We start from the raw sequence: 27,151 nt of genomic DNA on the forward strand, positions 1-27,151 counted from the left end.
CTGCTCTGCCCCACCAGCCCCCACTCCCCTCCCCGCCCAGAGCCAGGGAGAGAACCCAGGAGTCCTGGCTCCCAGCCCCTGCTCTGACCCACCAGCCCCACTCCCCTCCCAGAGCCGGGGAGAGAACCCAGGAGTCCTGGCTCCCAGCCCCCCGGCTCTAACCCACCAGCCCCACTCCCCTCCCAGAGCCGGGGAGAGAACCCAGGAGTCCTGGCTCCCAGCCCCCCCTGCTCTAACCCACCAGCCCCCGCTCCCCTCTGGGACTGGGGAGAGAATCTGTCTCCCCCCACCATGCCCCTCCCACCCTGAGCTGTGCAAAAGTCCCATCCCCCCCCAAGGCCCTGACACCCCAAGTCCCACAGCCCTGGAGCCTTGGCACATAATCACTGCCCTGGGGCAGGGCCTGCAGGGGAGCTGGGGGGGGTCACCCCACACCACAGGAAGGGGGTCCAAGGCCAGATCCCCGCCGGGGGGCCCTGTTTTGTGCATGGGTTAAAATACCAAGAAAGCTCGGGGGGGTAGAGGCCCCCGGGGAGTCCAACCAGCCGCCTCACCCGGGGGTCAGACAAGGATGCTGCCCCCCTGGCCCTCAGGGGGCCGCCCCTCCTGCTCCTCCTCGGAGCCTTCCTCGCCGGAGGGGGGGCCCCGCGCCTCGGCCATGCTGCCGAAGGAGGGGGTGCCGGCGGCGGAGGAGGGGCCCAGCAGTGGGGTTCGCTCCGAGTGGCTCTGCTCTTCCTCCTCCGCCTCGCCCGGCGGGTGCCCCTCGCCCTCCGAGTCCGAGTCCTCCGCCGTCCGCAGCACCCGCTGCTTACACACGGGGCAGGTCTTCTTGGTGCGCGTCAGCCAGGGGTCCACACACCGGCAGTGATAGGCTGGGGGAGCGGGAGAGAGTTACACCCCGCCACTCGGAGCGGAACCCAGGCGTCCGGGCGGCTCCCTGCCCCCCACAACCACCAGAACCCACTCCCCTCCAGCAGTCCTGGCTCCCAGCCCCCCTGCTCTAACCACCAGCCCCCACTCCCCTCCCAGAGCTGGGGGGAGAACCCAGGAGTCCTGGCTCCCAGCCCGCCCTGCTCTGACCCACCAGCCTCCACTCCCCTCCCAGAGCTGGAAGAGAACCCAGGAGTCCTGGCTCCCAGGCCCCCCTGCTCTGACCCACCAGCCCCCCCTCCCCTCCCAGAGCCGGGGAGAGAACCCAGGAGTCCTGGCTCCCAGCCACCCTGCTCTAAGCACCAGCCCCCACTCCCCTCCCAGAGCTGGGAGAGAACCCAGGAGTCCTGGCTCCCAGCCCCCCCTGCACTAACCACCAGCCCCCACTCCCCTCCCAGAGCCGGGGAGAGAACCCAGGAGTCCTGGCACCCAGCCCCCCCGGCTCGAACCACCAGCCCCCCCACCCCGCCCAGAGCCGGGAGAGAACCCAGGAGTCCTGGCTCCCAGCCCCCCTGCGCTAACCACCAGCCCCCACTCCTCCCAGAGCCGGGAGAGAACCCAGGAGTCCTGGCTTCCACCCCTGCTCTGACCCACCAGCCCCCACTCCTCCCAGAGCCGGGAGAGAACCCAGGAGTCCTGGCTCCCAGGCCCCTGCTCTGACCCACCAGCCCCACTCCTCCCAGAGCCGGGAGAGAACCCAGGAGTCCTGGCTCCCAGGCCCCTGCTCTAACCACCAGCCCCACTCCTCCCAGAGCCGGGAGAGAACCCAGGAGTCCTGACTCCCAGCCCCCTGCTCTAACCACCAGCCTCCACTCCCCTCCCAGAGCTGGAAGAGAACCCAGGAGTCCTGGCTCCCAGCCCCCAGGGCTCTAACCACGAGCCCCCACTCCCCTCCCAGAGCCGGGGAGAGAACCCAGGAGTCCTGCTCCCAGCCCCTGCTCTAACCCACCAGCCCACTCCTCCCAGAGCTGGAAGAGAACCCAGGAGTCCTGGCTCCCAGGCCCCCCTGCTCTGACCCACCAGCCCCCACTCCCCTCCCAGAGCCGGGGAGAGAACCCAGGAGTCCTGGCTCCCAGCCCCCCCTGCACTAACCACCAGCCTTCACTCCCCTCCCAGAGCCGGGGAGAGAACCCAGGAGTCCTGGCACCCAGCCCCCCCTGCTCTAACCACCAGCCTCCACTCCCCTCCCAGAGCCGGGGAGAGAACCCAGGAGTCCTGGCTCCCAGCCCCCTGAGCTCTAACCACTAGCCCCCACTCCCCTCCCAGAGCCGGGGAGAGAACCCAGGAGTCCTGACTCCCAGCCCCCCTGCTCTAACCCACCAGCCCCCACTCCCCTCCCAGAGCTGGGGAGAGAACCCAGGAGTCCTGGCTCCCAACCCCCCCTGCTCTAACCACCAGCCCCACTCCCCTCCCAGCGCCGAGGAGAGAACCCAGGAGTCCTGGCTCCCGCTCCCCCTGCTCTGACGCACCAGCCCCCACTCCCCTCCCAGAGCCAGGGAGAGAACCCAGGAGTCCTCACCGTGGGCACAGGGCAGGATCCGCAGCCGGTCGCCCTCCTCGTACTCATCCAGACAGATGGCGCAGACGTCATACTCGTCCCCTGGCAGAGAGACGGAATGGGGTCATTAGCCCTGACATATGGGGGAAACTGAGGCACACAGAAGGGGTGGGACCAGGGCAAGCTCATACAGTGAGAGGATAAAATCCCAGCACCCCCCCTGCTCTGACCCACCAGACCCCACGGCCCTCCCGGAGCCCGGGAGAGAACCCAGGAGTCCTGGCTCCCAGCCCCCCTGCTCTAACCCACCAGCCCCCACTCCCCTCCCAGAGCCGGGGAGAGAACCCAGGAGTCCTGGCTCCCAGCCCCCCTGCTCTAACCCACCAGCCCCCACTCCCCTCCCAGAGCTGGGGAGAGAACCCAGGAGTCCTGGCTCTCAGCCCCCCCTGCTCTGACCCACCAGCCCCCACTCCCCTCCCAGAGCCGGGGAGAGAACCCAGGAGTCCTGGCTCCCAGCCCCTATTGCTCTAACCACCAGCCCCCAGCCCCCTCCCAGAGCCGGGGAGAGAACCCAGGAGTCCTGGCTCCCAGCCCCCCCTGCTCTAACCACCAGCCCCCACTCCCCTCCCAGAGCCGGGGAGAGAACCCAGGAGTCCTGGCTCCCAGCCCCTATTGCTCTAACCACCAGCCCCCACCCCCCTGCCAGAGCTGGGGAGAGAACCTGGGAGTCCTGGGGCCAGGCCTAGCAGTGTACATAGGAGCAACGATATGCACGGGACAACGTCTCCCTAGGGTCATGTGTTCACAGGAAGGTGTCTTAGGCCAAAATTCTCCTTTGCAGCCACATCCCCGCCCCAGAGGTGGCCGCATCTCAGCGCCGGGCGAGGGGTCCCTGGGTAACCGGCCGCCCCGCCCCAGAGGTGGGCGCATCTCAGCGCCGGGCGAGGGGTCCCTGGGTAACCGGCCGCCCCGCCCCAGAGGTGGGCGCATCTCAGCGCCGGGCGAGGGGTCCCTGGGTAACCGGCCGCCCCGCCCCAGAGGTGGCTGCGTTTGAGGACACTGGGCCAGGGCTGGGACCCGAGGCCCGGTTCAGCTCCTGCCTGCTCAGCTCCAGGGCTCGAGCGTCTCAGCGACGAAAACAGGAAGCTCCGGCTCCCCCCCCCAGCGCCGGCCCGGGAGGGGAAGCGGTCAGAGGGGGCTGCGGAGAGAACCCAGCCGCTCCGGCTCAAGCCCTTATAAGGTAAATGCGAGCGCTCCCCTGCCGCTTCCTCCCCAGGCGCTTACTCAACCCGAGAGCGCCCGCTCAGCGCCCGCCCGGCGGGGAAACGGCTGCTAGGGCTCCCTGGGAGCCGGACGCCTGGGTTCTACTGGCAGCTCGAGGGGGAGGGGGAGACCGAGGGCTAGAACCTGGGAGCCAGCCCCCACTCCCCTCCCAGAGCTGGGGAGAGAACCCAGGAGTCCTGGCTCCCAGCCCCCCCTGCTCTGACCCACCAGCCCCCACTCCCCTCCCAGAGCTGGGGAGAGAACCCAGGAGTCCTGGCTCCCAGCCCCCCCTGCTCGGACCCACCAGCCCCCACTCCCCTCCCAGAGCTGGGGAGAGAACCCAGGAGTCCTGGCTCCCAGCCCCCCTGCTCTGACCCGCCAGCCCCCACTGCCCTCCCCGAGCCGGGGAGCGAACCCAGGAGTCCTGGCTCCCAGCCCCTGCTCTGACCCACCAGCCCCACTCCTCCCAGAGCTGGGGAGAGAACCCAGGAGTCCTGGCTCCCAGCCCCCTGCTCGGACCCACCAGCCCCACTCCTCCCAGAGCTGGGAGAGAACCCAGGAGTCCTGGCTCCCAGCCCCCTGCTCTGACACACACCAGCCCCCACTCCTCCCAGAGCCGGGGGAGAGAACCCAGGAGTCCTGGCTCCCAGCCCCGCCTGCTCTGACCCGCCAGCCCCCACTGCCCTCCCAGAGCCGGGGAGAGAACCCAGGAGTCCTGGCTCCCAGCCCCCCTGCTCTGACCCGCCAGCCCGCACACTGAGCCTGCAGGGGGCTGGGCAGCTGCACACTGCTGGGAAGGGGTCAGGAAGGGGGTGGAAGTGTGGGGCGCCGTGGCCCAGCTCCCAGCATGCACTGCTCCAGCAGCCTTGCCTCTCCCTGCCCCCCCCCCCGTTCCCTGCACGAGCGACCCCCCCAGGGGCTGGGCAAGGGCTGGCAGGAAGCCAGAGCCACAAGCACCAGCCAGGGAAGCCCCCCGCCCCGTTCCCCGCACCACAGAGCCCCACAGCAGCTGGATCCGGGGGGCCCCCAGAGACTGCGTGGGGAGCTCGGACAGGTCCATGGGGACTGGGGGCTCCCACAGCCCGGGGAGGGGGTGGGCGTCTCAGCACAGGGGACTGGAGGCTGGCAGGGCCGGCTGACCCCACACTGCCCCCCCTGCCCCTCCCGGCAGGCCGGTCAGTCTCCCCCCAGCTGCCGGCCTGCGGCTCCTGTCGAAACACTTCACAGCCGTGAGGTGACAACTCCTCGGATCACTGCGGTTTGCACCGCCCCCCCCCCCCCCCCAGCGCTCGGACAGGTCTGAACGGGCTGCTGCCGCGGGGGAGAGAACCCAGGCGTCCTGGCTCCCAGCCCCCCCCTGCTCTAACCCCCAGCCCCACTCCTCCCAGAGCCGGGAGAGAACCCAGGAGTCCTGGCCCCAGCCCCCGCCTCTGACCCACCAGCCCCCACTCCTCCCAGTGCTGGGGAGAGAACCCAGGAGTCCTGGCCCCAGCCCCGCTCTAACCCACCAGCCCCCACTCCTCCCAGTGCTGGGGAGAGAACCCAGGAGTCCTGGCCCCAGCCCCGCTCTAACCCACCAGCCCCACTCCTCCCAGTGCTGGGGAGAGAACCCAGGAGTCCTGGCCCCAGCCCCGCTCTAACCCACCAGCCCCCACTCCCCTCCCAGTGCTGGGGAGAGAACCCAGGAGTCCTGGCTCCCAGCCCCCCCTGCTCCGACCCCCCAGCCCCCACTGCCGTCCCAGAGCCGGGGAGAGAACCCAGGCGTCCTGGCTCCCAGCCCCCCTGCTCTGACCCACCAGCCCCCACTCCCCTCCCAGAGCCAGGGAGAGAACCCAGGAGTCCTGGCTCCCAGCCCTGCTGCTCTGACCCACCAGCCCCCACTCCCCTCCCAGAGCCGGGGAGAGAACCCAGGAGTCCTGGCTCCCACCGTGTTAGCCTGCGGTGAGCATGCAAGCAGCCAGCCCGGTTCTGACAGAGGGGAAAGGGGGTGACTCGGGGGTCCCCCAAAACAGGCAGTGGATGAGTGAGCCCCGGGGCTGCAAAGGGGGCTGGGAGCCGAGGCGGGGTGGGGGGGGCAGCGCTCAGAGCCGGTCTCACACCCTCAGGCACAGCCGCTCGCTCCCCGGCCTGACACCTCCGCTTGGGGTTTGGCGACTCGGGGCAGGTGGAGGCGTCGGGGTGCAACCGATCGCACCCGGGACTTCCCAGCGTCTCGTGCTGGGGCTCAGCCAGGCCCCCCATAGCCCCCCCTTCCCCTCCCCTGCACCCCGAAGGGGGCTCCTGAGATCCCTCCCGGCTGCCTCCCAGCTGCAGGGATTGTTCCTTTGATCTGCCCCCCGCCCAAGGTGTGGGGGGATGGGAGCTGCCCCCCCCCACCCCCATCCAAAAGGGGCTGCGGAGGGACAGATGTGGGGCAGGGGGGCCCCCTGCTGGCGAGAGGCTGCACTGCAGGCTGGATGGGTGAGGGGCAGTTCTGGGCTGGATGGGGGGCCTCCCAGCATGCAGTGCTCTGCCTCCATCATGCCCACTGCATGCTGGGAAGGCCCCGCCCTGACACCCCAGAGGCCGTCCTGGGGTGGGAGGTGCCCCCCTGCTCCCCTGAGGACCCCCCCACACACACTGCACCTGCGGACAGCTCTGGGGACCAGTATCACGTTGGGGTGCAGGGGAACCCCGCCCCCTACAGCACAGCGCCCCCTAGTGCCACCCCGGGGCATTGGGGGAGCCCTGACGCCCAGAGGGGCAGCAGCCTGGGGGGGTGGCCGGTGGCAGCGCCCCCTGGTGGCCAGTTACCTTTCTTGTACTTGTGCACAGGGATTTTCTTCAGCTGCTCCTTGGAGAGCCGGTTACGCCGCAGCCTCTTCCGGTGCTGCACACAGCGAACGACCTGCCAGCACAGACGGGGGGGGGGGGGCTTTCAGGGGGGCGCCAAGACTTCCCAGCCCCCTGCTCTGACCCACCAGCCCCCACTCCCCTCCCAGAGCCGGGGAGAGAACCCAGGAGTCCTGGCTCCCAGCACACACACCCCCCGCGCTCTAACCCACCAGCCCCCACTCTCCTCCCACAGCCGGGGAGAGAACCCAGGAGTCCTGCTCTAACCCACCAGCCCCCACTCCCCTCCCAGAGCCGGGGAGAGAACCCAGGAGTCCTGGATCCCAGCCCCCCCCTGCTCTAACCCACCAGCCCCCACTCGCCTCCCAGAGCCGGGGAGAGAACCCAGGAGTCCTGGCTCCCAGCCCCCCTGCTCTAACCCACCCGCCCCCACTCCCCTCCCAGAGCCGGGGAGAGAACCCAGGAGTCCTGGCTCCAGCCCCCCTGCTCCAACCACCAGCCCCCACGGCCCTCCCGGAGCCAGGGAGAGAACCCAGGTGTCCTGGCTCCCAGCCCCCCCTGCTCCAACCCACCAGCCCCCACTCCCCTCCCAGAGCCAGGGAGAGAACCCAGGAGTCCTGGCTGCCAGCCCGTGCGCCGCCCAGTGCGATGGGGCGTCACTCACCAGGATGGTGCACATCACGGCGATGATGATGCCGACCACGCCGGTGAAGGGGATGAGGTAATACCCCAGCGGGAAGATGTACTCGGGGATCAGGATAATGTGGGCGCTGGGGGACCGGAGACAGTGGGGTCAGTCAGGGCGGAGACGCTGGCCGCTAGCCCCCACTGCACCTCCAGAGCAGAACCCAGGAGTCCTGGCTCCCGGCCCCACTGCTCTAACCCACCAGCCCCCACTCCCCTCCCAGAGCCGGGGAGAGAACCCAGGAGTCCTGGCTCCCGGCCCCACTGCTCTAACCCACCAGCCCCCGCTCCCCTCCCAGAGCCGGGGAGAGAACCCAGGAGTCCTGGCTCCCAGCCCACCCTGCTCTGACCCACCAGCCCCCACTCCCCTCCCAGCACCGGGGAGAGAACCCAGGAGTCCTGGCTCCCAGCCCCCGCTGCTCTAACCCACCAGACCCCAGTCCCTTCCCTACTGACGGAGCACCCAGGGAGAGCAAGGCAGGTGGGTCCAGGTGGGCGACACACCAAATGTGCCCCGAGAGGGGGCGCCTGGCCCCCGCTGGGGTTCCTTTGGGCTTGGGGGATGCAGGGGGACGGGAGGAAGAAGGGGGGCCCCATGGCTTAAGGCGTTTCCCTGCAGGTGCCTACCCCTTCTCATAGCTGAAGAGGGAGCGCAGGTAGTCGGAGGCTGTCTCCCCCACGAAGACCGACGGGATGGCGATCTGCTCCCGGATCCTCTCTGTGGGGCAGAGAGACGGCAGAGGGGCTCAGCCCGCCCCACACCCGGGGACGTTTGCCCTTCGGACAGTGGGTTCAGCTCAGCCCAAGGCTCTCCCTGGGGGAGGCGGGCGGCGTGGGGAGCACAGGCTGGGGAGGGAGGCAGACTGGGGGGATCCTGGCAGTGGGGGGAGACAATTGGAGGTGGAAGGGGGGGGTCTCACTCCTGCCCCATTGCTGCGAGGAGCTGCCACAATCCAGCCTGCAAAGGGGGGGCGGGAGCCCCAGAGTAACCCCTACCCATGGCAGAACTCGGGGGCGGAGCCTAGGGAAAGCCCCTCCCCTCCCCTTCCCCACTCACCATCATTCCAGTCCATGCTGAGCAGTGTGTCGGATCCCGTGTTATGGACGATGGCGGCGTCGAACCCGGCCTGCTGCGCGTGCCACACCTACAGCGAGGGGGGGGGGGACGGGTTGGGGCCAGAGAGAGAACCCAGGAGTCCTGACTCCCGGCCCCCACTGCTCTGACCCACCAGCCCCCACTCCCCTCCCGGAGCCGGGGAGAGAACCCAGGAGTCCTGGCTCCCAGCCCCCACCCCTGCTCTAACCCACCAGCCCCGACTCCCCTCCCGGAGCCGGGGAGAGAACCCAGGAGTCCTGGCTCCCAGCCCTCGCCTGCTCTAACCCACCCGCCCCCACTCCCCTCCCCGAGCTGGGGAGAGAACCCAGGAGTCCTGGCTCCCAGCCCCCCCTGCTCTGACCCCCCAGCGCCCACTCCCCTCCCAGAGCCGGGGAGAGAACCCAGGAGTCCTGGCTCCCAGCCCCCACCCCTGCTCTAACCCACCAGCCCCGACTCCCCTCCCGGAGCCGGGGAGAGAACCCAGGAGTCCTGGCTCCCAGCCCTCCCCTGCTCTAACCCACCAGCCCCCACTCCCCTCCCAGAGCCGGGGAGAGAACCCAGGAGTCCTGGCTCCCAGCCCCCACCCCTGCTCTAACCCCCCAGCGCCCACTCCCCTCCCAGAGCCGGGGAGAGAACCCAGGAGTCCTGGCTCCCAGCCGCTCTAACCCACCAGCCCCCACTCCCCTCCCAGAGCCGGGGAGAGAACCCAGGCGTCCTGGCTCCCAGCCCCCCTGCTCTGACCCCCCAGGGCCCACTGCCCTTCCATCCCTGCCCCCGAGGCCCCCCCCACCTTGATGTCGAAGTTGCATTCGAATCTGCGGATGAGGGCGATGAACCGGGTGACGTTGCTGGAGTCCGGGGGGCCCCCGATGGGCTGACAGGCGTTGCTCGGCTTGGCCTCCACCAGGTAGCCCTGGAGCAAAGCAGGACACCAGAGTCAATACCCCACAGGCCTGCAGCCGGGAGAGAACCCAGGAGTCCGGGCTCTAGCCCCCCTGCTCTGACCCACCAGCCCCCACTCCCCTCCCAGAGCCGTGGAGAGATCGCAGGAGTCCTGCCTCCCAGCCCCCCTGCTCTGACCCACCAGCCCCCATTCCCTTCCCAGAGCTGGGGAGAGAACCCAGGAGTCCTGGCTCCCAGCCCCCCTGCTCTGACCCACCAGCCCCCACTCCCCTCCCAGAGCCGGGGAGAGAACCCAGGAGTCCTGGGTCCCAGCCCCCCTGCTCTAACCACCAGCCCCCACTCCCTTCCCAGAGCTGGGGAGAGAACCCAGGAGTCCTGGCTCCCAGCCCGCCCTGCTCTAACCCACCAGCCCCCTCTCCCCTCCCAGAGCCCTGGGGGAGAACCCAGGAGTCCTGGCTCCCAGCCCCCCCTGCTCTGACCCACCAGCCCCCACTCCCGTCCCAGAGCCGGGGAGAGAACCCAGGAGTCCTGGCTCCCAGCCCCCCCTGCTCTAACCCACCGGCCCCCACTCCCCTCCGAGCGCCGGGGAGAGAACCCAGGCGTCCGGGCTGCCAGCCCCCCCTGCTCTAACCCCCCAGCCCGCCCGAGCGCCAGCTACGCACCACGAGCCCCTCCCGGGGCAGCATGGCCCCGAAGCGGGCCGGCAGGTCCGAGAAGTCCATGCTGGAGTTGTGATCCGTCACCTGCGGGGTTGGGGGGAGAAGGCTCAGGCTGGCCTGAGGGAGGCTCCGGTCCCCGCCCCCCCCATCTGACCGCTCCCTGGGTCCCTGCCCCCACAATCGCCCCCCTTGCCCCCCCAGGGCCACTCACCGCGTGGATGTAGGCGGCCGCCGGGGGGAGCAGCAGGCAGGCCCGGAGCAGGAGGGCGGCGACGGGACTGGGGAAGGCGCGCTCGGGTCGCATCCTGGCGGCCAGCGGAGCCCTGGAAGGGGGAGAGGGGGGAGCCCAGCGTGAGCCCAGCGTGCACCCCCCCGTCAGAACTCCCACAGCCCGGGGCGGGAGGGGAAACCGAGGCACAGTCAGTGCCAGAGCTGGGAGCAGAGCCTGTCCCTCCAAAGCGCCAGAGGGGCTGGCCCCCAGCCCGGCCCCGTCGGAGTCCCGGAGCTGCCCCCCGCGGCGCGTCCCCGGAGAGCGGCCGCCGGCTCGACAGCAGCCTGATCGCACGGAGAGACGGCCCCGGGGCTCGCAGCCGGGACAAAGGGCCCATTGACCGCCCACGAGGCCGCGCTGCGGCAGGCGGACGTGAGACGGGCACCGGCGGTGAACCCCTGACAACAGCACCGGGGTAAGGGGGGGCCCAGATCCCGGCTGGGGTCCGTGGGCCGTCGCTCTGTGGGGTCAACGGGGCCGGATCCCAGCTGGGGTCCATGGGCCGTCACTCTGTGGGGTCAACGGGGCCGGATCCCAGCTGGGGTCCGTGGGCCGTCACTCTGTGGGGTGAAGGGGGCCGGATCCCAGCTGGGGTCCGTGGGCCGTCACTCTGTGGGGTGAATGGGGCCGGATCCCGGCTGGGGTCCGTGGGCCGTCGCTCTGTGGGGTCAACGGGGCCGGATCCCAGCTGGGGTCCGTGGGCCGTCGCTCTGTGGGGTGAAGGGGGCCGGATCCCGGCTGGGGTCCATGGGCCGTCGCTCTGTGGGGTCAACGGGGCCAGATCCCAGCTGGGGTCCATGGGCCGTCACTCTGTGGGGTCAATGGGGCCGGATCCCAGCTGGGGTCCGTGGGCCGTCGCTCTGTGGGGTCAACGGGGCCGGATCCCAGCTGCGGTCCATGGGCCATTGCCCCGTGGGGTGAATGGGGCCGGATCCCAGCTGGGGTCCATTGGCCGTTGTTCCTCCTCTAACCCACTAGATCCGACTCTCTTCTGGGACAGAACCCAGGAGTCCTGGCTCCCAGCCCCCCTGCTCCAACCCACCAGCCCCTGCTCCCCTCCCAGAGCCAGGGACAGAACCCAGGAGTCCTGGCTCCCAGCCCCCCTGCTCCAACCCACGAGTCCCTGCTCCCCTCCCAGAGCCGGGGAGAGAACCCAGGAGTCCTGGCTCCCAGCCCCCCCTGCTCTACCCACCAGCCCCCACTCCCCTCCCAGAGCCGGGGAGAGAACCCAGGAGTCCTGGCTCCCAGCCCCCCTACTCTAACCCACCAGCCCCCACTGCCCTCCCAGAGCCGGGGAGAGAACCCAGGAGTCCTGGCTCCCAGCCCCCCTGCTCCCCTCCCAGAGCCAGCGACAGAACCCAGGAGTCGCTCATGGTTTTCTGGCCCAGGCCGGGAGGCGCTTGGCACAGGCTGACGGAGGGTGCAGCGGCCTGGCTGCCAGGAGGTCCCCGTGCCACGGGGCAAAGTTCAGGGGCGGGAGTGAAGAGCTGGCACCAGACTGGCTGGGAAGTGGGCAGGTCCCGGTGTAAGATCGGGGTCCCCCATGGGGCCGGGCACAGCAGACACACGGGGCTGTCCCCGCTCTGAAAGCCTCCGGTGGACTGCGGGTGGGGAAGGGAAACTGAGGCACGGAGGTGCCGGGCCTTGCCTAGCAGGTCAGTGGCCAAGCTGGGACCAGGCCGTGCCGCTAGCCCACGCTGCCGGCCCGAGGGCTGAAGGGGTCACACAAAGTGAGCCCCCTTCTCCCTACGCTAGGGCAGGGGTGTGAGGGGAGCTGTGTGGGGGGGAGCTCCTTGGGCTGCTGTCTCAGCACTGCTCACGTTAGGGGGACAGAGGGGACGTGTACACGGCACTCGGGAGCGCCATTGGCTCACCAACGCGGCGCTGAGATGCGCCCACCTCTGGGGCGGGGCGGCTGGTTACACGGGGACCCCTCACCCGGCGCTGAGATGCGCCCACCTCTGGGGCGGGGCGGCTGGTTACACGGGGACCCCTCGCCCGGCGCTGAGATGCAGCCACCTCTGGGGCGGGGCGGCCAGTTACCCGGGGACCCCTCGCCCGGCGCTGAGATGCGCCCACCTCTGGGGCGGGGCGGCTGGTTACCCAGGGACCCCTCGCCCGGCGCTGAGATGCAGCCACCTCTGGGGCGGGGCGGGGGGTTACACGTGGACCCCTCGCCCGGCGCTGAGATGCAGCCACCTCTGGGGCGGGGTGGCCGGTTACCCGGGGACCCCTCGCCCGGCGCTGAGATGCGCCCACCTCTGGGGTGGGGGGCTGCTTACACGGGGACCCCTCGCCCGGCGCTGAGATGCGCCCACCTCTGGGGCGGGGCGGCCGGTTACCCGGGACCTCGCCCGGCGCTGAGATGCAGCCACCTCTGGGGGGGGGCGGCCGGTTACCCGGGACCTCGCCGGCGCTGAGATGCGCCCACCTCTGGGGCGGGCGGCCGGTTACCCCGGGACCCCTCGCCCGGCGCTGAGATGCAGCCACCTCTGGGGCGGGGCGGCAGGTTACCCAGGGACCCCTGGCCCGGTGCTGAGATGCGCCCACCTCTGGGGTTGGGGGGCCGGTTACATGGGGACCCCCCACCCGGGCGCTGAGGTGTAGCCACCTCTGGGGCGGGGCGGCCGGTTACCCAGGGACCCCTGGCCCGGTGCTGAGATGCGCCCACCTTTGGGGTGGGGCGGCCGGTTACCCAGGGACCCCTCGCCCGGCGCTGAGATGCAGCCACCTCTGGGATGGGGGGGCCGGTTACATGGGGACCCCCCACCCGGGCGCTGAGGTGCACGCTTGGCATTGTCCTGGCTGGGCTGGGTATGGTCCCCTCTGTTTGAGCCCCCATTCCCTACAGAACCCTCTCCCCAAATGGGGGAATCCCTTCTCTAACCCCCCTTCCCAGCAGCCCCCTCCCCTCTCAGCCCCCCTCACCAGCTGTACCCCCTCCCCTCCAGTACCCCTCCTCCCAACCCCTAGCAGCCCCTGCCCTCTCAGCCCCTGCCCAGCTGCACCCCCTCCTCCAGCCCCCAGCAGCCCCCTCCCTCTCAGCCCCTCCCCAGCTGCACCCCTCCTCCAGTACCCCCAGCAGCCCCCTCCCCTCTCAGCCCCCTCCCCAGCTGCACCCTCCCTCCAGTACCCCAGCAGCCCCCTCCCCTCTCAGCCCCCTCCCCAGCTGCACCCTCCCCGCCCAGCCCCCAGCAGCCCCCTCCTCTCAGCCCCCTCCCCAGCTGCACCCCTCCCGCCCAGCCCCCAGCAGCCCTCCCTCTCAGCCCCCCTCACCAGCTGCACCCCCTCCCCTCCCAGCCCCCCCTTATCCAGCCAGTGTACAAGTGGGGACCCCCCACTGACCTGCTCTGGCCGGCGGGGGCTGCTCCCCTGGTCGGGGCTGGCTCGGGAGCGGGGTCCCCCTCGCGCTGCAGGAAGCTGGGGGGGGGTCTCCCCTCTGGCTCCTCCTGTTTACAAACCTCCTCCCGGGAACATGGGAGCTACAAGCTCTCGCGAGAGGAGGAGGAGCAACACTTCCTCTCCCAGGAACTCGGACTCCTGGGTTCTCTCCTGGCTCTGGGAGGAGTGGGGCTGGTGGGTCAGAGCAGTGGGGCTGGGAGCCAGGACTCCTGGGTTCTCTCCCAGCTCTGGGAGGGGAGTGGGGGCTGGTGGGTCAGAGCAGGGGGGCTGAGAGCCAGGACTCCTGGGTTCTTTCCCCGGCTCTGGGAGGGCAGTGGGGCTGGTGGGTTAGAGCCGGGGCTTGGGAGCCAGGACTCCTGGGTTCTCTCCCTGGCTCTGGGAGGGGAGTGGGGGCTGGTGGGTCAGAGCAGGGGGGGCTGGGAGCCCGGACTCCTGGGTTCTCTCCTGGCTCCGGGAGAGGAGTGGGGGCTGGGGGGTTAGCGCTGGGGGGGCTGGGAGCCAGGACTCCTGGGTTCTCTCCCCGGCTCTGGGAGGGGAGTGGGGGCTGGTGGTTAGAGCAGGGGGGGCCGGGAGCCAGGACTCCTGGGTTCTCTCCCCGGCTCTGGGAGGGAGTGGGAGCTGGTGGGTCAGAGCAGGGGGGCTGGGAGCCAGGACTCCTGGGTTCTCTCCCCGGCTCTGGGAGGGGAGTGGGAGCTGGTGGGTTAGAGTGTGGGGTCTGGGAGCCAGGACTCCTGGGTTCTCTCCCCGGCTCTGGGAGGGGAGTAGGGGCTGGTGGGTCAGAGCAGGGAGGCTGGGAGCCAGGACTCCTGGGTTCTCTCCCCGGCTCTGGGAGGGGAGTGGGGGCTGGTGGGTTAGAGCAGGGGGGACTGGGAGCCAGGACTCCTGGGTTCTCTCCCCGGCTCTGGGAGGGGAGTGGGGGCTGGTGGTTAGAGCTGGGGGGGCTGGGAGCCAGGACTCCTGGGTTCTCTCCCCGGCTCTGGGAGGGCAGTGGGGGCTGGTGGGTTAGAGCAGGGGGGCCGGGAGCCAGGATTCCTGGGTTCCATCTTGAGCTGTGCAAACTAACTTGCTGTGTCCCCACCTGGTGCCTCAGTTTCCCCCCCCAGCCCTGGGCCGGGCGAGGCTGCATCCCTCTGTGGCTGAGATGCTCCTGGTCTCAGGGGTCCGGGCAGCACCCAGCACAGTGGGGCGCCCCCGAGCTCAGTTCTGGGGGGCCGTGTGCAGGGCCTGGCACCCCAATCTCGGATGGAGGCTCCGTGCTGTGCCTGGCACAACAGCGGCACGTTTTCCGTTTGGTGTCTTTTTCTTGTGCGTGTGTGTCGTGGTCGGAGTTGCTGGGCATGGACCCCGCCGACACCCGTCCTTCCCGACCTGGCCTCCTCCGTTCTCAGGAGCTCAGCCCCGGCCCGCTGCCTCCTCCAACCCCTGCCGATCTCCCGATGCGCTGGGTACCGGCCGCGCGAACGGCGGCCGGGATTTCTGGGCTGCTGCGTGGTCGTTTGTTTTAAACCCAGTCTGCCCGAGCCCTGCGGTTTGCAGGGCCGCGTAGAGAAACGTGGCCAGCTTATTGGGCAGGGCATGGCAAATATAGAGGCCACGGACGCCTGCGAAAAACTCGAGCAGCGTGGGGCTGCTGGTGCGCTGAGATCACTTCCCGTCTGGTATTGTCTCATTGTTTCCCCTGCCTGTCTGAAGCCGTCTCTCGTCTGAGACGTAGGTTGGGAGCTCTTTCAGACAGGGTGTATTTGTACAGCACCTAGCGCTGCGGGGTGCTGGCCCGTGACGGGGGCTCCCGAGCGCTACAATAAACCACCTAGTCAATAAGATGACGTGATTAGTCAAAAGAGGGTTGGGTCGGGTTGCTCTAAGTAAATAACCCCAGGGTGCTGTTGGGAGGTGGAATTGGTGATTCAGTCAGGGGTGCTGTCACCCCCAAGGTCTCACATTTCCAGGGGGCACCCCTCTGCAGGGTGGGGGGCTCTGCAGAGGGCATGTTACCCCCCAGCCCAGTCTGGTCTCCCCTTCCAACCAGCTCACGGAAAGAAGGACAGAAGTTGGTGCGAAACCAAACGGAAGGCATGGGACTCCGGGAGCTTGTAGCAGCATGCAGCGCGCTTCGGCCCGAGGTGCAAAACCTGCTTTGCCAAGACTGCCACCCACGGGTGCTGGCGCCCCTCCCAGGAGTCCTAGCAGAGAGTTAGTGGGTGTCTTCTGCCTAGACAGTTGGGCCTTTTTTATTTGCACGGGCCGTGCTGCCATCTAGTGAGCGACGCCCTTCCAGCAGTTCGTGCCCCACCTAGGAACAGGAGAGCACTTTCCCTCCCTCCGGGAGACTGTCCTGTCTCCGCTGCAAAGCCACATTTCGCAGTGTGGACGCAGCTCAAGCCACGGTCCCCGGTCAGAAGTGTGGCCGCGTTAGCCCGGCCGTGCGACCCGGCTCCCGCCGTTGTACAGCCAGGTTGACAGGACAGTGTGGACGCTCCGGCATGGGGCCCACGGCTCTGGGCTCCATGTAGACGTACTCCTGGAAGCGCTGGGCAATTCAGGAGCACAAGGCCCTGCATCTTGTCCCTGGAAGCTTTGCTGGTGGGGGGGAGGGGGGTGTCTCCTTGGCAGGTACCTGGAGCTGGGGATCCCCTATTCTGACTCCACCCAAGTCTCCCCCCAGCGAGCCGCTCCGCCCCACGGAGGCGGAGGAAGCGGTGCGACGCCTGGGGGCGAGGGGGGGCACAAAGCACTGCAGGATCCTGACGGGCTTGCTGGCATGGGAATAATTTCCAGAGTTTGCTTTGAGCCTATACCGGGCAGAGCAGAGGGGCTGCAGCTCAGCGTCCCCCCCTCCCCATTTTCTTTTTCTTATTTCGCGGTGGTCAGCCCCAAAACACTGAGGGGAGTTGCTCCAGCTGCTGTTTCTAATTGCTGTCCGACGGGGTAGCAGGCCAGAGCCCTGAGCGACGGCAGGGAAGCAGCTGCTGGGGGGACGCAGGAAGCTGGTAACGGGGGGGCTGGAACAGTTTGTACAGTGGGGGTGCTGAGACCCATTGAACCACGCTGGAAAGCCTGTATGCGATGGGAACCACGTCAAGCCAGGGGGTGCGGTAACCATGCTGAGTCGCTGTTTTGAAGCTGGTATGGAAACACTGATGTCCCTGCATGGGGCACCCCGTACCCTCGTAGGTAGAAGCTGGAAGCTCGTTGGGAGTGAGCGGTAGCTACCGGGGCGCAAAACTGGCAGCCCTCTCTGAAGCACCCGTCCGATCCAGCCCGGCCCTGCAGGGAGCAGATCGAGGTGCCAGGGGTAAGCCAGATCGGAGCCGTAGCGGTTTATCCTTGGCGTGTCATTTGCACGCAGGCGTTTGGCACGACGGATTGCGTGCGTGGCTCACCAGCTGGTAACTGGAGGGCTCGGAAGTGAATCCTAGGATCATGTCCACGTGTAGCATCGAGAAGGGGCCTACGTCGAGCTGTAGTCTCTTGGCAAGGATAGGGGAATTCCTGGTCTGTGCAAATACTGTCGGAAAGTGGAAAAATGGTAGCACAGAACTGGTCGATATTGCCTCACCTCCATGCTACATACACAGGACTCCTGGGTTCTCTCCCTGGCCCTGGGAGGGGAGTGGGGTCTGTGGGGTTAAAGCAGGGGGGCTGGGAGCCAGGACTCCTGGGTTCTCTCCCCAGCTTGGGGTTGGGGGGTCTAGTGGTTAAATCAGGGATGTTGAGGCATTAGGAGTATTAATTCCTTGAGTATTATTTCTGGTGTTTGAGCATTGATTGCCAAGTACTGTTTCATAAGGAGCACCATTAGCTATTGCAGATTAATCCCGAGTGTGACGTTGCACTCCATATGATTTTATGAAAATATGCTAGAGTGTGACTATAACGTAACTGGAATATGCTTCATGCAAAAGGTCTCTTGTAAGGTATCAGTACGGAGCTTGTAATCTGCTGAGTGTGGTCATGCTATTTGTACAAATGTATCATTCTTGCATCTGAAACTAGAAATATGAAATATAATTCTGAGGTCCTATTGTAATTATGCAAAGTGTGAGCCAAGAATTATACATGTGTACAAATAGGTTGACCTCCCTCAGTAGATTACAAGCTTTGTAATGAGACTTTTGCATGAAGCATATTCCAGTTACATTATATTCACACTCATTAGCTTATTTTCATAAAATTATACGTAGTACGTCACACCAAGTATTATTGCTGGGGGGGGGCATTGACAGTTGAAGATCAACTCCCCCAAGTATTATTTCCGAAGGAAGCAATGTTGGCAGTTGATTGTTAATGCCGAGTCTGCAGAGGTGGTATTGGTTGAGTAGTAATCAACAATGATTGAGGCTCAACCGCCAAGGATTATTTTTGAGGAGGGCGATGGTGGCGGTTGACTATTAATCTCCCATTAGGTCTGAGGGGGCAGCATTGGTTATTGAGTATTAATCTCCTGGTATTTCTAAGTGCCAGCATTGGCCATTTTAAGATTGACCTTGACCCCTAAGTGTTATTTCTCAAGAGACGTTAGTGGTTGAAGAGTGTTTCCTGAGTATTATTTCTGGGGCGCGTATGGAGTATTTATTCCCTCCCTGGGTATTTGTAGAGGACACGGTGCTGAAGATTGATCCTAGAGTATTATTTATGGGTGGTACTGTCCTCTGAGTATTTACCTCCTGGGGTATTATTTGTAAGGGACATTGGGTGTCTAGTATTGATCCCCAAGTATTACCGGGGGGGGAGTACTTTTGGGTCCAGCACATTATTTCTGGAGGCCACCGAGCTGAGCCTGTCATGAGGACTTTGTTACCCGAGTATTATTGGGGGTGTGGGTATGTGTGTCTTTGTATGTACCCTCACACCTGAGTATTGCCCCAGGGTGGAGTATCCCCTGGAGTATACCAGTATCACTGGTAGGGGCCGAGTATCAGTACTCGAGTATTGTTGGGGGGGGCGGGGAGTACTGCCCCGGGGTGTTCTGCGCAGGTGTCCCTGCAAGGGCGCCCCCCCCCAGTATTAGTTCTGGGGGGTGGAGTATTTATCCTCCCCCCTCCCCGTCCCGCGTAGTATTTATTGCTGGCCCCTCCCCCTCCTCAGGAGCCCCGCGCGCCCCCAACGGCAACGGCAACCGCCGTTCCCGCCAAAAGCGGCTGCCCCGCCGCCACGCGCGCAAACCCCTCAGGGGGAGAGGGAGGGTCTGGCTGCGCGCGCATCGTCCCCCTCTCCGGGAGCGCTGGTGGCTGCGCGCGCATCTCCCCCCCCCCCGGGAGCGCTGGTGGCTGCGCGCGCAGCCGGGCTCGCTCGCGCCAGACCCGGCGCCGGAGTCACCTTGGTCCCGGCCCGGCCGGACCCGGCGATGGCGGCGGCGGCGGCGGCGGGGCCCGAGCGGCCCAAAACCTCCCCCAAGGCCGTGAAGTTCCTGTTCGGGGGCCTGGCCGGGTTAGCGCGCGCGCCCCTCCCCCACCCACCCCCTCAGCGACCCCCCCAGCGTGACCCCTGACCCCGCCCCTCCCCACTGACCCCTCCCCGCCCACCCCCAGCGCCCCTCCCCCCCTCCCCAGTGACCCCTCCCCGCCCACCCTCAGCGCGACCCCTCCCCTCTGACCCCTCAGCGGCCCCTCCCCGCCCCCTCTGACCCCTCCCCTGACCCTCCCCACCCACCCCAGCGCGACCCCTGACCCCTCCCCACCCCCACCGGCCCCTCCCCACCCACCCCCTCAGCGTGACCCCTGACCCCTCCCCACCCCCACCGACCCTCCCCACCCACCCCTCAGCGCGACCCCTGACCCACTGACCCTCCCCAGCGCGACCCCTGACCTGCTGACCCTCCCCACCCCCTCAGCGCGACCCCTGCCCCACTCCTCCCCACCCCAGCGTGACCCTCCCCACCCCCTGTGCCCCTCCCTGACCCCTCCCCACCCCGTGTGACCCCACCCCCACGTGGCCCCTCCCCTCTGACCTCTCCCCACCCCACAGCGTGACCCCTGCCCCACTGACCTCTCCCCCATCCCCACGTGACCCCTCCCCCAGTGACCCCTTCCCCACCCACCCTCAGCGCCCTCCCTTGTGACCCCTCCCCACAGCCTCATCTCCACCCCCCAGAGCTTCCCCCATGGCCCATCCCTTACACCATCAGAGACCCCTCTGGGGCAGGTGGTTAGAGCAGGGGGGGCTGGGAGCCAGGACTCCTGGGTTCTCTCCCCGGCTCTGGGAGGGGAGTGGGGGCTGGTGGGTCAGAGCAGGGGGGCTGGGAGCCAGGATTTGGCACACTGGCGCAGTGTGGGGATTATGTGTGTAGCAAAGCCTGGTGTTGCCTCTTTGCGTGGCCAAAAATGTTAATCCACTTGTTGCAGCCTGAGGGTTTCCTTGGGCAGGAGGGGCAGGGATTTTGCCTGAGTAGGGGGTTTGAGAGGGACAATGTGCCCCCCTCCCCCCATGAGCTGTTTCTCTCACTCTTAATCCTCATCAGCACGTGCCTAGCAAATGTCCTCCTAGCATCTGGCCCCCTGGGATCCTTGCACCTCTAGGGAGCAGCTTCCGGGGGCACTGGCTGGCTGCAGGAGGATACAGGGTCTCTTCCCTCTCGGGCCCAGGGGAATCAGAGAACAGGCTAAAGTCTTTCATCCTCCGTGGTGAGAGTTTTCTAACCCGCGCGTCCAAGGGGCCCGGTAAATCGGTGCCACCTCTTGCTTGTCCAGAGCAAGCGAGACGAGTGTTTCCACTGATGTTCGTAACTTCCTAAATCTCCTCTCGAAATGGGGGGTTGTGGCGTCGATAAACAAGCACCGTCTTCCGCGTGGGTCAGAGTCCGAAGCGGAGTGCGTGTCCGAGAGTTGTCTGACTTTTGGCCCTGATGCTTTGAAGGCTGGGGCCGGCTGGCCAGCTGTGGCAGTCGCTTCTTGGCCAGCTGGCTAGTCCCACTTATGGATAAACCGCCCAGTGTTTGTAGTGGGTACAGCTAGAGGAGCGGGCGCCTGGCTCCCCTGTGAGCAATGGAGGAGAATATCCCCCCAAAGCTTCAGTGGGGTCCTGAGCCGGGATCCCAACACAGATGGTCGCTTCAGACCCTCGTGAACGGCGCCGGGTAGGCCGGTCTCCTCCGTTCCGTCCTTGGTGAAATACTCTCTGTGGCTCTGCAGCATGGGGGCGACCGTCTTCGTGCAGCCCCTGGACCTGGTGAAGAACCGCATGCAGCTGAGCGGGGAAGGAGCCAAGACCAAGGAGTACAAAACCAGCTTTCACGCCGTCAGGAGCATCCTCAGGAAGGAAGGCGTCCGCGGCATCTACACCGGGTACGAGGGGGCGGGGAGGGGTGATTGGCGAGGCCTCCTTTGTTCTGACACGGGGCATGGGGCCATTCCCCTCTAGGGGGGCATCAGCCCCAGGGTGGGAGGTTGGCTGGCTCAGGGAGGTAGGGAATGGGAGGCAGGGCCTCTCCTCTGTAGGGGGCGCTGGCTCGGATCCGGCCCCATCGTGGTGGTGGGAACACGGGGCCTTTGCCCACCAGGGGCTGCCAGCTCTGATCCGTCCCCAAGGCAGGGGACAGGCTGCTTTGTGTGTGTGGGGGGGGGGCTGGGAATGGGACACATTGTACCACAGCCCCAGCTCCGTAGTGACCAGGATCGTTGCCCGCGGCGGGCGCTGACTGGCCCTGTGAGAAACGGGTTGAGCCCGGCGCGGGTACAGTGTTAACGTCTGTCAGTTCTGCTCCCCTGCGGTAAAGCCGGGTGCTCGCGAGGGCAGGGGCACGCGTGGTGCTGGCGGGACCCGTGTCCTGTGTCGCGGGAGTGCCCGGCCTCGGGCCCTGTGAGCAAACGCACCGAATTCTCATGGTTGCTGCAGAGCTGGACCCGGGCCGAGGACCCAGGTGTCCAGCAGCCACGCAGGCCCATAACCCTCCCCCCTTTGCCAGGCTGTCGGCAGGGCTTCTGAGACAGGCCACCTACACCACCACCCGGCTGGGCATCTACACCATCCTCTTCGAGAAGCTCACCAAGGCGGACGGCACGCCGCCCAACTTCTTCATGAAGGCGGGGATCGGCATGACGGCGGGGGCCACCGGGGCCTTTGTGGGCACGCCGGCCGAGGTGGCGCTCATCAGGATGACGGCGGACGGCAGGTGAGCGGGGTTGAACTGCGGGTGATGCGGTCATGCCGCTGTGTCCTCGCCGGGCGGCCGTGCCGCTAGCGCCCGTGAGAAACCTGGGGCCCCCAGGCTGCTGCTGCAACCCACTAGGCCATGCTCCGAGGGGGTCTATGCCTCTGAACTGCCCCCTCGCTCCCCTCCTCTGTTCCTGTCCCCAGGCTGCCCCCCGACCAGAGGAGAGGCTACACCAACGTCTTCAACGCGCTGCTGAGGATAACCCGCGAGGAGGGCGTGCTGACACTCTGGCGGGTACGGCGCTCGTTAGAGGCTAGGCCCGGCGGCACATGCACCCAGGAGAATTTGTTTGGGAGGTGGGGGGCGGCTGGGTTTGTGGGATCAGCCTGTGACGGCTCCCCCCCGGGGTACCACTGAGCCCGCCTGACCCACCAGCCTGGGCTCCCACTCACCCTGTAATGCTGTGACAAGCTGCAGACGTGCTCCTGGTCTCACACTTTCACCCGCATTCACCCAGCTGCAAAAGCAGCCGCAGACGCTGAGATCAGGTCTGCGGGGGAAGGCTTCAGCTAAGGGACTGCCCAGATACTCAAACGATAGCGGCTCCTGGAATTCGCCCCCTTCCTCACTGGGGAGGGGAACATACCCAGCTTCTTGCCTCCTGGTGTGACTTCCACACGCTGGTTTTAGACCACACAAAAATAAGTTTATTAACTACAGAGGATGGAGTTTAAGTGATTATAAGGGATAGCAAACAGATCACAGCAGATTACCTAGTAAATAAACGAAAACAATCTTAACTTAAAGAAATCGGGTATGTTATTTACCTAGTAAATAAACGAAAACAATCTTAACTTAAAGAAATCGGGTATGTCTAGCAAACGCAGTTTTAGGCAGATTGCAGAGATTCTTGAAGGCAAGCTGCACTTGCTTGCAGCTGAAAACTCCAGGTATTTCTTTCACAGGCTAGAAATCCCTCTCGCCTGGGTCCATCCCTTCTCCCCAGTCCAGTCCTTGTTTCTCAGGTGTTTCCAAGCGTCTCCTTTGGATGGGGAGTCAGTGAAGAAGAACCAGGATGATGCCACTCTCCTGCCTTAAATAGCTTGTGCTTATGGCGGGAACCCCTTTGTTTTCAAGCTTGGTTCCCACGCCCCGCAGTGGAAAAATACTGGCGTTCCAAGATGGAGTCCAGTACCATAACCCTGAGCCTCCCCAGGGGGAGATTAGCATCTTCTAAGCCCTTTTCTTGACCCTAATGGTCCGTTGCCTTGTTCCCAGCCAGCCATTGCACCTGACTGCATTCTGTCAAGTGGGCGTTCCCCAGGTGCAAACACATTTGTAATAGATGCATTAACAACATTCTTAACTTCAGATACCCAAATGATACATGCATTGCAAATAGGATAATCGTATTCAGTGAATCAGAACCGTTTCAATGACATCTTACAGGGCGTATCTTGCACAAAATACATCGTAGTTATGCCATAATCCTATCATTACTGTGGGGCGTAATGCCACACAGCCTATGGGCAAACACGTTCAGGGGGCCGACGGGGTGTTAGTCTGTGGCAGGCCTCTGCTTCTCAGGCAAGGCATGCGCTTAGATTCCCCATCCTCGGGTCTGCATGGTGTTCCCTGCGTCCCCTCCCACCCCCGTTAACTGCCTCTCCTCTCTCTGCCTCCCAGGGCTGTGTCCCCACCATGGCCAGAGCGGTGGTCGTGAACGCTGCCCAGTTAGCCTCCTACTCGCAGTCCAAGCAGTTCTTGCTGGGCTCCGGTAAGTCCCGGTCCCGCTGTGTCTGACGTAGAATGCAGGGCTGAGGGAGAGCACCGCACTCCAGCCGGGTTCCAGTTACTCGGGCCGACCAACGTGCCAGTGTTAGGATTGGGGCAGCTCCCGTGCTACCCAGTCCTGACTGCCCCCCAGGAGGTAGTGAAGTGTTACTCACGTTGGACAGAACCACAGAGAGGGGGCAGGGCGGCTTCCCACTATCTCAGTGGAAGAGCCGGGGAGAGAACCCAGGAGTCCTGGCTCCCAGCCCCTGCTGCTCTGACCCACCAGCCCCCACTCCCCTCCCAGAGCTGAGCAGAGAACCCAGGAGTCCTGGCTCCCAGCCCCCCCTGCTCTAACCCACCAGTCCCCACTCCCCTCCCAGAGCCGGGGAGAGAACCCAGGAGTCCTGGCTCCCAGCCCCCGACTCCCCTCCCAGAGCCGGGGAGAGAACCCAGGAGTCCTGGCTCCCAGCCCCCCTGCACTAAGCCACCAGTCCCCACTCCCCTCCCAGAGCCGGGGTGAGAACCCAGGAGTCCTGGCTCCCAGCCCCTCCTGCTCTAACCCACCAGCCCCCACTCCCCTCCCAGCACCGGGGAGAGAACCCAGGAGTCCTGGCTCCCAGCCCCCCCTGCTCTAACCCACCAGCCCCCACTCCCCTCCCAGAGCCGGGGAGAGAACCCAGGAGTCCTGGCTCCCAGCCCCCCCTGCTCTAACCCACCAGCTCCCACTCCCCTCCCAGAGCCGGGAGAGAACCCAGGAGTCCTGGCTCCCAGCCCCCCTGCTCTGACCCTCAGTGACATGGGTGCTTGATTGGCTAAGCTCTGACCCTCGGGGGGGGGCTGTAAAACCCTCCCCCTCTCTCTCCCCTGCAGGTTACTTCCGAGACAACATCTTCTGCCATTTCTGTGCCAGCATGATCAGCGGGCTGGTGACCACTGCTGCTTCCATGCCGGTGGATATCGCCAAGACCAGGCGAGTGGCAGGAGCGCTGGGTGTGCCCGCGGCAGGGGGCACGGAGATGGGTCAGGAATAGGGAGCGGAGGGTTGTGGGGCCGGTGGAATCCACCCCTGCTCCGTCATTCGTGAGCTGAGCTGGTGAGTTCTGCCCATCGCCACGGGAGGGAATCACCCCATGTCAGCAGCGAACAGGCCACGGGATTTGAACCCTTCCCCACCCCCCCAGGGGCAGGGAGCATTACCCAGAGTGCACCTGTTCGGGGGGCCGCTTGCAAGGATCCCAGGGCAAAGCTGGTCTGGGCTGCAGGCTTCCCTGTGTCCCAGATCCACCCTTGACCTCCTAGCTACGTGGAAACTGATCTCGCTGTCTAAATAAGTGGCTTTAAATACACGCCTGCTGCTGGCTAAAGCTTCCTCCCCCCTCTCCTCCCGGCACGCAGGATTCAGAACATGCGGATGATCGACGGGAAGCCGGAGTACAAGAACGGGCTGGTAAGCGACAGCTGGAGCCGGGGGGCCTGCTGGGATCCGCCGCCTTGTGCCCTTGGGGGTGTTGGGTTCCTGCCCCCTGTGTCCAGAGGGCGGGTTCGCGCCGCCGCGCCGTGGGGCAGGTTTCTATCGACAGCGCGGCTGTGCTTCCCTCCCGGCCGTGGGGAAATGGACGGGAGCTGCCAGTTGGGGGGCGGGGTGGATGATCAGCGGAACGTGAGCTCCCGGGGCGACGCTGTGACCAACAGGGCGAATGCCATCCCGGGCTGCGTAAGCGGGACTCTTGCGTAGGGGCAGGGAGGCGATTTCACTGCCGGATCAGGCCCTGCCGGGGGGTGACTCAACCGGAGAGGGGGCAAAGAGCCAGGAGAAGTGAGAGACTCCAGGAGCTCAGGGAAGAGGCAGCGAAGGGGTGACTGACCCCGGTCCGGAAGTACCGACGTGGGGAACAGATCTTTAGTAAGGTCTAACCCGGCCCGAGGGCTGGAAGCTGGAGAAATTCAGGGTAAATGTTCGGTGGTGAGAGTGGGCCCGTGGAGTCCTAGGGTGCCCAGTGTGGGGCACCGCCTCAGCCCACATACAGGGGGCTCTGAGCCCCTACGGCGCGGCTAGGAAAGTGACCTCGACAGGCAGGTTATTTCCCTCCGAGAACGCCCGCTCTGTGCTGGTCAGTTCAGGAATCCTCACTGCTGCCGAGTCTCCCGCTGGGCAGGGAGCCCCCCCAGTCGCGTCGCCTCCGGAGGAACGTTGTGATCAGGCTTTGAACTCGGAGCCACTCGCCCGGCACCACCCAGGGTGTGAACCGGTGGCGCTGGGGCAGGGGAGAAAACACTTCTCCCCATGCCCGTGTCTAGGGAAAGCCGAGGGGACGCAGGCTGGCAGTCCAGCGAAGACCTTCGATGGTCACGGTCAGCGTGGCGGCCTCCTTCAATCTACGCAGGCTGCGCTGTGCGAGAGGGGGACGGGAGTCTCTCCCCCCGGCCTGAATGCATCTGGCCACTGGGGGGCAGTGGTCTGTCAGATATGGGGCTGGACTGACAGTGCTCCGCCGATATTCATTAAAGGAGGCTCAGCCCCCGCTCCGGGAGCTCAGGAAACTGAGGCAGAGAGCGCGAGATTGAGAAGTGGCTTTCTGGAGGCTACACAGGCAGTGACAGAACCCAGCACCCCACCGCCTGCCCGAGCGACTAGCCAGCGCAGGGGCGTTCGCCGGCCGGGGCCAGCGCGGGGCGTCGGGCGTGGCGGCCCCGCAGCGCCGCCTGCCCCCCCCGTACTCACCTCTGCTTTCTGAATTCCAGGATGTGCTGCTGAAAGTCGTCCGCCACGAGGGGTTCTTCAGCCTCTGGAAGGGCTTCACCCCCTACTACGCCCGCCTGGGCCCCCACACCGTCCTGACCTTCATCTTCCTCGAGCAGATGAACACATTCTACAAGACGTTCTTCCTCAGTGCCTAAGAGGAGGCCCTGCCCTGCCCTGGCTGGGCGCCCCCTCCCCAGGCCGCAGCACCTCCGCCGGGCCTGCCGCTGGGGAACCGGCCCCGGCTCTCCCCGGGCTCCGAAGCAAGGATCTGGCTGGAGCCCCTCCCCTTCCCGTGTGTTTGCTGTCAGTCACGTCACCCTTCGTCCCTGTTCCCCGAATCACGTGAAAGGAGCGGTGGGGAGGCTGGCACAGCTTGTCTGGACTGGGGTGGGGTGCTCCAGACGTCTCTGGATTATTTCTTGGGGGGGGGCCAAGACTGGGCCGGTACCTGCCAACGCAAGCCCTCGGGTAGCAATGGCCGACCCGCGTGCGAGCTGTAGGTCTTATCTCTCCCCCGTCTCTTTGCTTTGAACTCAGTAAACAGATCATGGTCCTACGGGCATGTTTGCTTTGGGGTTCCTGCGGGGGGGCGGGGAGGAAAGACACCTGGGTAACGCTCTGCAGCAGCACCTAAGTTACACCCCAGCTTTTAAACAGACCCTCCGAGGAACCCCCAAGCGCTCCCACGATGCCTAAGGGTCGGCTGCACCTCGGGGCTCCAGCCTGCTCCACCTGGCGAGCTCTGCCCTGCGAGAGCTGTGTCCGCTCGGCAGGGACCCAGGCGCCCAGCCACCTTCTCAGAGCAGAGCCGAGGCCGGACGTTAGCGCAGAGACGCGCCGGTTCGGACACGGTGCGTCTTGGCCACGCCGTCTTGGTTCTCTCATTCTGGCCTGTCCCTCTCCAGAGGCTGAGCTGCTGAGCTCACGTCTTCCGCCTGATGGCGGAATTTCTTCTCGGTAGGTGTCAATGGTTCGGGTCTCGCCTCCGGGTTGGTTTCAGCC

At 66.0% G+C, this 27,151-nt stretch overlaps 2 protein-coding genes across 5 annotated transcripts; one reads left to right on the plus strand and one right to left on the minus strand.

The window, feature by feature from the left end:
• Positions 1 to 290: 290 nt before the first annotated feature.
• On the minus strand, positions 291 to 17,099 carry RNF167 (ring finger protein 167). Of its 3 annotated transcripts, none has more exons than XM_039499861.1 (10): positions 16,922 to 17,099; positions 10,077 to 10,188; positions 9,869 to 9,949; positions 9,094 to 9,216; positions 8,265 to 8,352; positions 7,835 to 7,925; positions 7,188 to 7,293; positions 6,485 to 6,578; positions 2,450 to 2,530; positions 293 to 872 (listed from the first exon to the last, which is right to left on the minus strand). In XM_039499861.1, the coding sequence occupies exons 2-10, from the start codon at positions 10,167 to 10,169 to the stop codon at positions 562 to 564; spliced, it is 1,068 nt and encodes a 355-aa protein (XP_039355795.1). In that variant the 5' UTR covers positions 10,170 to 10,188; positions 16,922 to 17,099; the 3' UTR covers positions 293 to 561. The 3 variants fall into 3 exon arrangements, with proteins under 3 accessions (XP_039355796.1, XP_039355795.1, XP_039355794.1); XM_039499860.1 differs by lacking the exon at positions 16,922 to 17,099 and adding an exon at positions 13,482 to 13,632; XM_039499862.1 differs by lacking the exons at positions 9,869 to 9,949; positions 16,922 to 17,099 and adding an exon at positions 13,482 to 13,632 and having other exon boundaries at positions 291 to 872.
• On the plus strand, positions 10,265 to 26,705 carry SLC25A11 (solute carrier family 25 member 11). Of its 2 annotated transcripts, none has more exons than XM_039499865.1 (8): positions 10,265 to 10,551; positions 20,669 to 20,821; positions 21,442 to 21,648; positions 21,834 to 21,924; positions 23,317 to 23,407; positions 24,277 to 24,376; positions 24,802 to 24,853; positions 26,149 to 26,705. In XM_039499865.1, exons 2-8 carry the CDS (start codon positions 20,670 to 20,672, stop codon positions 26,302 to 26,304), a joined length of 849 nt encoding a protein of 282 aa, XP_039355799.1. In that variant the 5' UTR covers positions 10,265 to 10,551; position 20,669; the 3' UTR covers positions 26,305 to 26,705. The 2 variants fall into 2 exon arrangements, with proteins under 2 accessions (XP_039355799.1, XP_039355798.1); XM_039499864.1 differs by lacking the exon at positions 10,265 to 10,551 and adding an exon at positions 18,798 to 18,968.
• Positions 26,706 to 27,151: the final 446 nt, after the last annotated feature.

Source organism: Mauremys reevesii, linkage group 14, assembly GCF_016161935.1.
Source record: "Mauremys reevesii isolate NIE-2019 linkage group 14, ASM1616193v1, whole genome shotgun sequence".
Classification (NCBI taxonomy): domain Eukaryota; kingdom Metazoa; phylum Chordata; order Testudines; family Geoemydidae; genus Mauremys; species Mauremys reevesii.

Coding starts and splice junctions, on each gene's coding strand:
- RNF167 (XM_039499861.1), bottom strand. CDS start 10,169: ATGCGACCCGAGCGCGCCTTCCCCAGTCCCGTCGCCGCCCTCCTGCTC. Junction 8,353..9,093: donor AATGCAACTTCGACATCAAG/GTGGGGGGGGCC, acceptor CCCTCGCTGTAG/GTGTGGCACGCGCAGCAGGC. Junction 7,294..7,834: donor CTCTTCAGCTATGAGAAGGG/GTAGGCACCTGC, acceptor CCGGTCCCCCAG/CGCCCACATTATCCTGATCC.
- SLC25A11 (XM_039499864.1), top strand. CDS start 18,886: ATGGCGGCGGCGGCGGCGGCGGGGCCCGAGCGGCCCAAAACCTCCCCC. Junction 20,822..21,441: donor GTCCGCGGCATCTACACCGG/GTACGAGGGGGC, acceptor CCCCTTTGCCAG/GCTGTCGGCAGGGCTTCTGA. Junction 24,377..24,801: donor GTGGATATCGCCAAGACCAG/GCGAGTGGCAGG, acceptor CCCGGCACGCAG/GATTCAGAACATGCGGATGA.